This window comes from Oncorhynchus tshawytscha, linkage group LG28 (assembly GCF_018296145.1).
Source record: "Oncorhynchus tshawytscha isolate Ot180627B linkage group LG28, Otsh_v2.0, whole genome shotgun sequence".
Taxonomy (NCBI): Eukaryota; Metazoa; Chordata; class Actinopteri; order Salmoniformes; family Salmonidae; genus Oncorhynchus; species Oncorhynchus tshawytscha.
In genome coordinates, this window is record NC_056456.1 from 30,035,647 (window position 1) to 30,047,884 (window position 12,238).

General features: G+C 39.8%; 1 protein-coding gene across 1 annotated transcript; it reads right to left on the reverse strand.

Annotated features, from left to right (window-relative positions):
• Positions 1 to 1,454: 1,454 nt before the first annotated feature.
• LOC112227066 (prostaglandin G/H synthase 2) lies at positions 1,455 to 8,500 on the reverse strand. Its single transcript, XM_024391886.2, has 9 exons — positions 7,917 to 8,500; positions 7,577 to 7,693; positions 7,312 to 7,455; positions 6,908 to 7,051; positions 6,472 to 6,653; positions 6,006 to 6,336; positions 5,449 to 5,735; positions 4,296 to 4,443; positions 1,455 to 3,434 (listed from the first exon to the last, which is right to left on the reverse strand). The coding sequence occupies exons 1-9, from the start codon at positions 7,975 to 7,977 to the stop codon at positions 3,025 to 3,027; spliced, it is 1,824 nt and encodes a 607-aa protein (XP_024247654.1). The 5' UTR covers positions 7,978 to 8,500; the 3' UTR covers positions 1,455 to 3,024.
• Positions 8,501 to 12,238: the final 3,738 nt, after the last annotated feature.

Consider the following 12,238-nt stretch of genomic DNA (forward strand, 5'->3'; position numbering starts at 1 on the left):
ATACCATAGACAATCTATTAAACACTGAATAGGATGCCTATGTTCTGCTCCTTGTATACCCAGAAAGTTCGGTATCGTGACTTAATGTGTGACAGGTAAGCTAGGCGTTAGGCTTATGTACCATAGCACACAGTATGTCATCACAATACATTTTTTTGTGTCATGTTGTGTACAAACTACCATTAGGCTAGCCTGGGTGCCAGTTTGTATCTCTTTTGATAACTCCTTATGGAATTGTCATGTTAATGACAGCAATGGAGTTGGCAAGAGTACAAGCAGATATTGGACCCAGGCTACTGTTACTCCTACACATTTCTTTCCCCTTCTAAAATAACTACAGGCTCCTTAACTTTCAAGACATCTTCAGCACTGACATTATTTCTCATGCCACTATTGTGATAGTATATGGTCACTGTGATGGGTTTCAAGCACAATAAATAGACCTGTCATGATTGATAGACTTGGTTTCATACCATAACATAGCAAAACCACCCACAAAACCTTTACCTCCATTTGACCAATATCAAAGTAACACAAATTAAATAAAATGCCAATAAATTCCCATATAAAATTCTCAGGATTATAATGAAGTCCTTGTTGCTAATGGATTTGGATTGTTCACATTTTCCTTTCTGGCTGCTCACACTATTTAACTTGGCATGTGGCTGTGTATTAATTTCCTTTGTTCAACGGTTTGTTGGCACCTAGTCTCAGTGGCTGAGCCAAAACTTCATAAACTAGAATCCAAGTTGCAAGTTACTGGTATAAGCAGGGATTGACATTAAGTGTTGCCCTATTGGCTGGGGCAAGTCAACTGAGCAGTTGAGCCCGGTCTGAGATTGCCCCATTTGGCTGGTGATAAAACAAACAGCAAAACTGCAAAGAATTCCAGTAGCCTAAAACTTATATTTCTGGTTCCTCCCCATTGTTTAAGTGAAAGACAAACCATTTATGGCAATTGTGCAAGTTTATCCAGTACTGATCCAGTACTTATCTTTCTGATTCCTGCCCTACTGTATGTATAGGTGAACGCCAGGCAATATATGGCACTTCTGCCAGTAAATAGCATTTCACATTTTTGGACAAGCAATCTTCAGCCAACCCAAAAAATACTCCTGACTTGTCAGATGGGCTAACGCCTTTCAGACTTTAAAGTTAATCCCTGTATGAGTAAAGGAAAGTTTGAAATGAGTAAGAATGACAGACTACATTAAAGTGAAAGGGATGTTCTCTGTTCCCTTCTAAATCTACTAAGCAACAGCATCCTTCTAGCTAGTTTCATTAGAGTGGTCTGGGTATGAGATGAGTGTATGTGTGACGAGGGGTAAGGCCACTCATTACAATGTTGATTTTTTTTCTATTGTATTGTATAGTTTTGTGTCTACAATCTCAAGAATATTAGCCCAGAAGGACTAATGGTTCTTAATAAATAAAGCACTATAATAAATGCAATGTCAAATTTAACTTGTTTTATTCACAGACAGATGGGTGAATTCTTTTTTATATACAACCATGTTAAAGGGGCAATCTGTGATTCCTACGTCCATTCTTAAATGTTTTATTAATGATATGTACCCATTGATTCTTGAAGAATATAACTTATTAATTCCTCATGAGCTTTGTTCAATTACCAAACCTCATCTGTAAGCATGTTTAATTTGTTGCATTGCTTGTTAACAATGTAATAACAGTGTCTAGCCTCAAAACGTGGTTAAAACTATCATTTTGATCTCATGGATGGTCAGTCCTTGCATCTATAGCTTTATCTATGAATTTAAAACTGGTTATACTTCTCCAGCCCCATTCCTCAGCTGTTTACCAAAAACTGGGGCAGGGTGTCCACTTTGTTGTTGTTTGAACTGCAGATTGCCCCTTTTATAACAGTAAAGTCACAATTTACATTCCAATTAAAATGGTATGGCACTTAAGAAAGCATTAAAAGACAATCAATTTACCAAGAATTGTATTAGTGTGATTCATTTGCATTCATTCATTTCACTGTAATAATACAGTCTCACAAATATTCACTTCCTCCATTTGCAATAACATTATATTTGACCCAAAAAACCGACTGACAAATACACCCCAGCTGATTTTCCATGCGGTAGTTCAAGTTCTAGACAGACAATAAACAACATAAAGTATTTCAGATAGGTCTTTGCTTCAAGCAAGGAGATACCTAGACAGTTGCACAACTGAATGCATTCAACTGAATAGTCTTCCGCATTTAACCCAACCCCTTGGAATCAGAGAGTTGCGGGGGGCTGCCTAAATTGACTTCCACATCATCGGCACCCGGGGAGTAGTTGTTGGGGGTTAACTGCCTTTCTCAAGGGCAGAATAACGACTGATTTTCCACCTTGCCAGCTCGGGGACTTGAATCAGCGACCTTTCAGTTATTGGCCCGATGCTCTTAACAGCCCCATGTAACTCCTTCAAGTTTCACAGTGTATACAGAGAAAACTAACTTTCTTTTGTTCATGTTAAGCATTACAAATTAGTAAACGGTTTTCATATTTAAAAACATAAACATAACTAAATAATCAACAATACACTAATAAATATTAAATACATAAATTAATAAACAATAAATAACTAAATAAGTCCCTCAAGGATTCCGCAATCCCAAATTATAATATTTATACATTTGTCCAATCACTGCACTATTTCCTCATAAAACAGTTAAATCATCGAAATATTATTGTATACAAATTATCCAACACTGCAGTACAAAAAGAGGCCTGGCAATTTCAAATAATCACGCACATTTACAGCATAATATGGTTCAATTTAGCCAAATGTCAACAAATGTTCTCCCTCGTCAGTGCAGTTTTGCAACAAATTGGACAAAATAATTGCATATTGCCATGCTAAATGTCATAATTGCTGCAGCAAAATAAAGACTTTTTGCTTGCAAATATCACAATAAAATCTTAAATACAGCAAAATGACCTAAAATGAGAGCAACTTTAGAACACTAGACACTGCTAAGTGTATTTTAATAAAACCTATTGCTTTAGTTCTTTAAAGCTCTGAAGTCCTTTCTTTCAGCAGAACACCTGGGTTCACATCACTTGGGTGTGTCTCACTTGCATTGGCTGATGCCTGCTCAAACACTCTAAAAAAATCTGGCACTTGAAAAGACACCATAGGACAAGGACCTTTGACATTGCTGCACACCAGCCTCTCCAATGAAGCAGTGTTGACGATGTCAAAGCCCACAATCCCTCCGAACGTGCTGGGCATCCAGTATTCCGGCGAGCAAATGGGGTTTCCCAGGAGACCTTTCAGGGAATAGGGGGAGCCCATTTCAATCATAGTCTCCCCGAAGACAGAGTTAGGTCTGGGGCGCTCCACCAGAAGTCCTGGGTACAGCTCCACAGCATCCACTTCCCCATATAGACTCTCCAGCTCCGCAGCCAGCTCTTTCTCTCCTGCAACACCCACAGAACAACAAAGGGTTAATAAATCTAGCCTGTAGTCACCAATGATGTATATAAACCCTGGATTGCTGAAGCTATGTATTGGCCATTGTAAGGTTTTGAAGCCACCAGCCGGCCATATTGGCACTATCAGTCATCTAGTGTATATATAAGTCATTGCTAGTCACACGTCTATTAAATCCTTCACTCACAAAATAAAAATTAAACGAACAACCCACTGGACACAGACGTCAATTCAACATTGGTTCAACGTAATTTCATTGAACTTACGTGAAAACAACTTGGATTCAACCAGTGTGTGCCCAGTGGAAAGGTGCATGCTATGACAAGTCTGTGTTTTGGTCTTTATAGGAACTCAATGATGCAAGTATAGACACAGTACAGTTGAACCTTGTGCGAATCTCACGTGAGAGTGTAAATGTGTATGTGATTGTTCGTTGAAGATTACATGTGCAGACTTTAATAATACACCCGCAGGGTATAACAGGCGGCAGCCACTCCCTGCCCACCCTCTATATCAGCAGCTGCCATGTAGGTAGTAACCATGCCAATAACAAAACAACTGAACCAATCCTGTCGCTTTTTCCAGGCACTACTTCAGTTGCCATGCACCTCTGCTTATTAAATGAAACCTTTCACCTAGTTAGATTGAGGATAAATAAATAGCAATATTAAAGGGACACTTCAGGATTTTGGCAATTAAGACCTTTATGAGTCAGATGAACTCATGGGGATACCATTTTATGTCTCTGGAAAATGGTATCCATGGGTTCATTCATCTGACTCTGGGAAAGTAGATGCAGGGCTTCATTGACAAAATCCCAAACTATCCCTTTAAGATGTGTGTCTCACCTGTGAGATCCTCGAAAGAGGAGTAGGCCCTCATGTTGAAGCGTTTCCTGTAGGCGTTGAGGGACTGGTAACGCATGTCTCTGCTGTGCTCCAGGGCCTTAGCTGCCACGCCCACTACTGAAGGAGGCAGGTTACGCCCACCAGCCACCTGGGAACCAATAGGAATCAAGATTCATTAGTGGAGCTGTATCAGGAGTTTGGGAATTGTTCACCATGTCTAACATTAGGAAGGACTACCACGTCTAACATTAGGAAGGACTACCACGTCTAACATTAGGAAGGACTACCACGTCTAACATTAGGAAGGACTACCATGTCTAACATTAGGAAGGACTACCATGTCTAACATTAGGAAGAACTACCACGTCTAACATTAGGAAGGACTACCACGTCTAACATTAGGAAGGACTACCACGTCTAACATTAGGAAGGACTACCATGTCTAACATTAGGAAGAACTACCACGTCTAACATTAGGAAGGACTACCACATCTAACATTAGGAAGGACTACTACGCCATCAGTAGTGTAAAGTACTTAAATAAAAATACTTTAAAGTCCTACTTAAGTAATTTTTTGGGGTATCTGTACTTTACTATTTATATTTTTGACAATTTTTACTTCACTACATTCCTAAAGAAAAGTATGTACTTTTTACTCCATACATTTTCCCTAAACCCCAAATGTACTCTTCACATTTTGAATGCCCAGCAGGACAGGAAAATGGTCTAATTCACACACTTATCAAGAGAACATCCCTGGTCATCCCTACTGCCTCTGATCTGGTTGACTCACTAAACACATGCTTAATTTGTAAATGATGTCTGAGTGTTGGAGTGTGCCCCTGGCTGTCAGTGAATAAAAAAAAACCAAGAAAATGGCGCTGTCTGGTTTGCTTAATATAAGAAATTTGACATTATTTTTACTTTTGATACTTAAGTATAATTTAGCAATTACATTTACTTTTGATACTTAAGTATATTTAAAACCAAATACTTTTAGACTTTTACTCAAGTAGAATTTTACTGCGTTATTTTCACTTTTACTTGAGTCATTTTCTATTAAGGTATCTTTACTTTTACTCATGTATGACAATTGGGTACTTTTTCCACCACTGCTTCCCATAGGACCCCAATGTACACTAGACAACTCACCCTTCCAGCGATCTGCTTGGTAAAGGACTCCACCAGGTTGTTGATGCCGTGCTCTGTAACCAGGGAGTTGTTGAAGACAAACTGGGGGTAGGTGTAGGCGCGGCCCTCGATGTTGAAGGTGTCAGGCATTAGTGGGTGCCAGTGGTACAGGGTATTGAACTCAGCTGCAATACGGTTCTGGTACTGGAAGCGCTGGTTGAACAGGAGCTCCGGGTCGAACTTGAGCTGGAAGTGGTAGCCACTCAGGTGCTGGACGTAGTCCTCAATCACAATCTTTATGGTCTCGCCTGCAAGGAAGGAAGGAAAGAAGGAAGGAAGAGAATGCATGAGATGAGGTTAGTGAGCTATTGCTCAATAAATATCTGACACCCACTAAATATAGTGTTTTGATCTGTTTTTCACAGAGCTGTTTTAATCTGTATGCATTGTACGGTTTCTAAAACACTCAAACATTGCCTCACTTTGATCATATATGATTCCCATTATAAGGACCTGAAGGATCTAAGACAGTACAGTAGGCACAGTAGGTGTGTCCAGTTTTAGTACTGATAACTCACCAATTAGAATGAGGCGTGTGGTCTGGAAAATGCGTTCGTCGTCCCATTCGGGATGCTCCTGCATCATGACGTCACAGACGCGGTTGTGCTCTCTCAGCCAGATGGTGGCATACATCATGAGACCGGGGACCAAGCCGAAAAGCTCGTGGCCCACAGCGAAGCGGTGCTCCTCGATCACGTGGGGTGGATAGTGCATCTCGACCCCAACCTCCCTTACCAATGGGGGGTAGACCTCGCCATTCACAACCTGATACTTCAGTTTGCCATTCTTGAACTGCCTCAGCTTGTGCTGTCTCTCCAGAGTATCTCCATAGACATGGTGTAAGTCCACCTGAAACACAGAGGTAAAGAGTGAGTCCAAACATACACTCCAAACCTAAAAGTTAAAGTCAACCATGAAACAAATTAGAAAAATATTTTCACATGACAGGCCCACTATTTGTTGTGTATTGTAAATTAGACTTACGCCATGGCCCAAGGCTTTGGTGAAAGCTGGTCCTTTCTTGAAGTCTGATTTGAAAAACTGGTGGGTGAAGTGCTGGGCGAAGAAGGCGAACATGAGATTGGAACCCTGAGGATCCGGAATGAACCGCTTCCTCAACATAACCTTCTCCACCACAAGCTTGGCATCTGGAAGCACGGCTCTTCCTATAAGGAGAAGGAGCGATGTTAGCAAAATACTTGGGGTCCTACCTCAACAAAATATTTATTTGGTTACTAACGACAGTTATAATTATGTTAATTCGACTGCCATATCATTCAGCCTCATTTTGGAAACTTCAGAAGGCTGTGACTTTCGCCTGCTGGGAATTATTTAGAAACCGGTCTGAAGGTAATTTCTAAGGTTTACATGGTCTTAGAAAAGGAATCCCAAAAAACTGGTTAGGAGGGAGCTCACTTACCTGCAGTTCCCATAGGTGTAGGACAGCCCTTTGGCAATGGGGGAAGGGTCCGTGTATAGTAAGACAGGTTGGAGTAAGCTTCCCAGCTCTTGTAGCCATAATCAGAATTGTAAGTCGGTGGGCTGTCCACCAAATGTGAGCGGGCTATGAAATAGAGAGGCAGAGAGCAACATTATTTAATTTGTTCAGAAACTGAGCTAATAATGTAATCTATTAAATTTAATGTAAGACTTCTGACCGAAAAATATTTATCATGTATTTTTTCACTCATATTTCGTTAATTTCTTTCTTTATCTCCACCCTTCCCATATCAGTAAATATCATACAGGTATATCCAAATAATACATTGACTCAGCAGTCTTTCATTCATGATCTATCAAAAATGTGATATTATTTCAACTTACATGTCAAGACATAGCTCATGATAGCATTTCTCACAAAACTGATCTTGTTGATGACATTCCACACCCCTTTGTAGTGTGTAAGGAAGTAGTGCACAGTGTTCGGGGCTGGTTTCAATGATATCTTTATCCATGTTAGGAATTCAGCTGCAGAGTGGAGAGGGAATAGGAAATATTTATAATAACAATATCGAATACTCCTCGTGAATAATGATATACATAATATCGATGGAATTTGTATTAGACCTCCTAAAAATGTTTCACTTACGAGTTGTGCAGTTCTTTCCATAATATCCAGTTCTTGTGCATTCACACTCATAGTCGTCGAAGCCTTTTGAATTACATAAGCCCCTATTTTCACATGGTTGTGCACAGCAAGGGTCCACTGAAAATATATTGCAAAAGTTTAGAATGCTATACAAAGTTGTATTATTGTATCCATTCATCTCTTTTTTTCCACATTACAAACATTCGAATTTGTATTACAGCAATTCAGATAAATCGATACGTTTATGTAAAAGTAAAATTCTAAACTCTTATTAATAAGCCATATACAATATTTTCACAATATAATATATTTATAAGAGTCTCAAAATAAATATTCTCACCTCCTTCGCAGAAATAGATCCAGACGTTAGAGAGCAAAACAACGCAGATTACTTTATTCATTCCGAAAGATTCTATTGAATCGCAATCCGGTGTAAAATTCCAGCCGACTACAGCTCACACCTTGTGACAGTGATTCTGAAATTCTTGGATGCCTGCTCCATATTTATGTACGATGCTCATTCCAAGCTCTTGCGCAAACTATTACGCTAATAAAGTCGGGGGAACCGGCCAGGACCAGAGGTGAGCGGAAAAATTGGACCAATCATCTTCCTCATGGAGGCAGTTGGTCTATTCTGCATCCAGTTAACATTGACATCCACACAATGTGGTCATTTAAAACAATAAAATACACGTTTCTGTATTTACAGTCAATCACTGTAGCCGACATCAGGTTGTTTTCTTTTTAAAGTTATATTGTATAAAGATTGATAACAAAAGTAACACATTTTCTAAAGACTAATCCAAAATCGATTAGTGAAGGCGCAGGAGACAAAACAAAAAAACAGGAAAACGTCTCCACACACTTCTTGTCAGATGTTAATTTCTTACAAAAAGCTTTCGTTCAGTCGACCTTCATCAGAGCATATCTCCACAAGCAATAGGGACAGTCTTCCCAAGCAATTACCAGTAAATTAAGGCGATCGTTGTTCATGCAAACGATATATGGACGGTAGGAAGAATTTATTGTAATTTGGCGCCAACATGTGGCCAAATGTGTCATGGTGTTGTAATTACCGACTGACCAGGTTACAAAAAATGTCATTTGTCTTTTACGTCCTTAATAGCTAACCTATTTTATGTTGTTATGTTATTCTTAGTTATTTGAATACTTACTTGCAGGAGTTAGTAACACCTGTTTATGAGTGAAATATTAACTAAACACAACATGCAACAATTTCAAAGATTTTACTGAGTTACAGTGCATATAAGGAAATCAGTCAATTGAAATAAATCAATTAGGCCCTAATCTATGGATTTCACATGCCTGGGAATACAGATATGCATCTGATGGTAACAGATACCTTAAAAAAACGTTGCCTCACAATCGATCTCAGGATCTCGTCACCTTATTTCTGTGTATTCAAATTGTCTTTGATAAAATGTGTTGTAGCTTATGCCTGCCCATACCATAACCCCACCGCAACCTTGGGGCACTCTGTTCACAACATTATCATCAGCAAACCGCTCTCCCATACAACGCCAAATTCTCAAAAACAATGTTTATGGCGTTGGGTGGACAACAGCTCTGGTGGACATTTCTGCAGTCAGCATGCAAATTACAAATCTCAAAACTTGAGACATCTGTAGCATTGTGTTGTGTGACAAAACTGCACATTTTAGATTGGCCTTTTAATTGTCCCCAGCACAAGGTGCACCTTTCTGTTTAATCAGATTATTGATATGCCACACCTGTCAAGTGGATGGATTATCTTGGCAAATGAGAAATGCTCAATAACAGGGATGTAAACAAATTTGGGCACAGTATTTGAGAGATATACGCTTTTTGTGAGTATGGAACATTTTTGTTAACTTTTATTTCAGTTCATGAAACATGGGACCAACACTTTACATGTTGCGTTCATATTTTTGTTCAATATAGATCAGGGTTTCCCAAACTCGGGACTGGGGCCCCTCTTGGGTGCACGTTTTGGTTTTTGCCCTAGCAGTACACAACTGATTCAAATAACAAACTCATCCTCAATCTTTGATTAGTTGAATCCGCTGTGTAGGGGGGCAGGACCGAGTTTGGGAAACCCTGATCTAGTGGACTTAAAAGGTCCAATGCAGACGTTTTAATCTCAATATAAAATCCTTTCTGGGTAACAATTAAGTACCTGTTTTCAAGTAAAATGGTCATAGCTTATTTTTGTTAGGACGGTCTGGTAGTGGTCTGAGTAGGGAGGGGAAAACTGAAAAGTAGCTGTTATTGACAGAAAGGTTTGAAACTCTCTTACTTATTGGTCTGTTAATACATTTTGCACTAGGTGTTGAAACGCCACTAGCGCGCACCACCGCTAACTAGCTAGCCATTTCACATCGACTACACATGCATCCATCATGCCACGTGTCAACATTACAGGTTGGTGGTGGAGGTGTGATGGTGTGGGGTGTGTTTTCATGGCACACATTGGGCACCTTGATAAAAGTGGAGGTACGTTTGAATGCCACCAGATATCTGAACATCATTGCCAATCAAGTGCATCCCTTCATGGCAGCAGTGTACTGTATGTACTTATCTGTATGTACTTATCTGTATGTACTGTATCTGCAAATAGATTTTTACACACAAATTTGGGAAGCATTGGAGTGGAATTCTTTCGACACCTTGTGAAAACCATGCCCTGACAAATTGAGGCTGTTCTGAGGGCAAAAGGGGGTGTAACTCAATATTAGGAAAGTGTTCCTCATTTTTTTTTACTCAGTGTATATAAAACAAAAAGGAAAATGTGCATTTTAATCATTTAGCAGATGGTTTTATCCAGAGTGAATTACAAGAGCAATTCGGGTTAAGAGCCTTGCTAAAGGGCACATCAGATTTATCACATTGTCAGCTCGGAGAATCAAACTAACTACCTTTCGGTTACCGGCCCAACGCACCTAATGCTAGGCTACCTGCCTTTACCTACCTGACTTTAAAAAATGACACTCTATTTCTCTCGTTTCTCCTTCATTTTGGAAGAAATTAATTTGTTCAAAAATGTTCAACGATTGTCTTTCTCTCTCTTTGAGTCAACTACTCACCACATTTTATACACTGCAGTGCTAGCTAGCTGTAGTTTATGCTTTCAGTACTAGATTTATTCTCTGATCCTTTTATTGGGTGGAAAACATGTCAGGTCATGCTGCAAGAGCTCTGATAGACTGGAGGACGTCCTCCAGAAGTTGTCATAATTACTGTGTCTGTCTATGGAAGGGGGTGAGAACCATGAACATCCTAGGTTTTGTATTGAAGTCAACGTACCCAGAGGAGGACCGAAGCTAGCTGTCCTGCGGCTACACCGAGATGCTACCCTACAGAGTGCTGTTGAGGCTACTGTAAACATTCTTGGCAAAATCGTTTGTTTTAATCAGTTATTTGGTGACATGATTCTATTTAGTATAGTTTTATCTAAAAGGCAGAACTTGTTAAATGTTTTACAATTTACATTTTTATGCAATTCACTGACTCTGAGGAGCCTCCACTGGTCCACATACTTTTGTATATATAGTGGTCCTTAGCATTTTTAACCGCTACGGGATCGGTGTCCCCCACAAGGGACGGTTGAGCTGACCTGTGCTAATGTGATAAGCATGACGTTTTAAGTAACAAGAACATTTCCCAGGACAGCTTAAATTCTTGTTAATCATAACTGTCCAATTTACAGTAGCTATTACAGTGAAAGAATATCATGCTATTGTTTCAGGAGAGTGCACAGTTATGTAACAATGGCGCCGGAGAAGAAGGCTGATGTTTTACGTGTCCCCAACCGATTGTGCTTTTTTGTTTGTTTATTTGTGTTGATTGGAACTTTTTTTTTTTTTAACTTATTTTGTACATAATGTTGCTGCTACCATCTCTTATGACCAAAAATAACTTCTGGACATCAGGATTACGATTACTCACCATGGACCGGCAGAATCCTTTTTTTTCTTTAACAAGTCTGACGAGCCCAACGCGAATGATATACTGCTTTCTCGGGAATAGGCCCAGATCCCCGTGATTTGCATGGAGAGGAGGCAGAGAAAATGGGCCAATTAAACCTACACTTCCTTCCATTCTGCTAGCAAACATGTAATCTTTGGAGAATAAAATAGTTTACCTATGCAGGAGATTAAACTACCAACAGGACATTCAAAACTGTAATATCTTATGCTTCACAGAGTCGTGGCTGAACGACGACACTATCAACATACAGCTTGCTGGTTGCCCGCTGTACTGGCAGGATAGAACAGCGGCGTCTGGTAAGACAAGGGGCGACAGACTTTGAATTTTTGTTAACAACAGCTGGTGCACGATACCTAAGGAAGTCTCAAGCTATTGTTCGCCTGAGGTAGAGTATATCATGATAAGCTGTAGACCACACCATCTACCTATAGAGTTTTCATCTGTATTTTTCGTAGCTGTTTACATACCACCACAGTCAGATGCTGGCGCTAAGACAGAATTGAATGAGCTGTATTCCGCCATAAGCAAACAAGAAAATGCTCACCCAGAAGCGACGCTTCTAGTGGCCAGGGACTTTAATGCAGGGAAACCTAAATTTTTTACCAGCATGTCACATGTGCAACCAGAGGGGAAAAAAACTCTAGACCACCTTTACTCCACACACAGAGATGCATA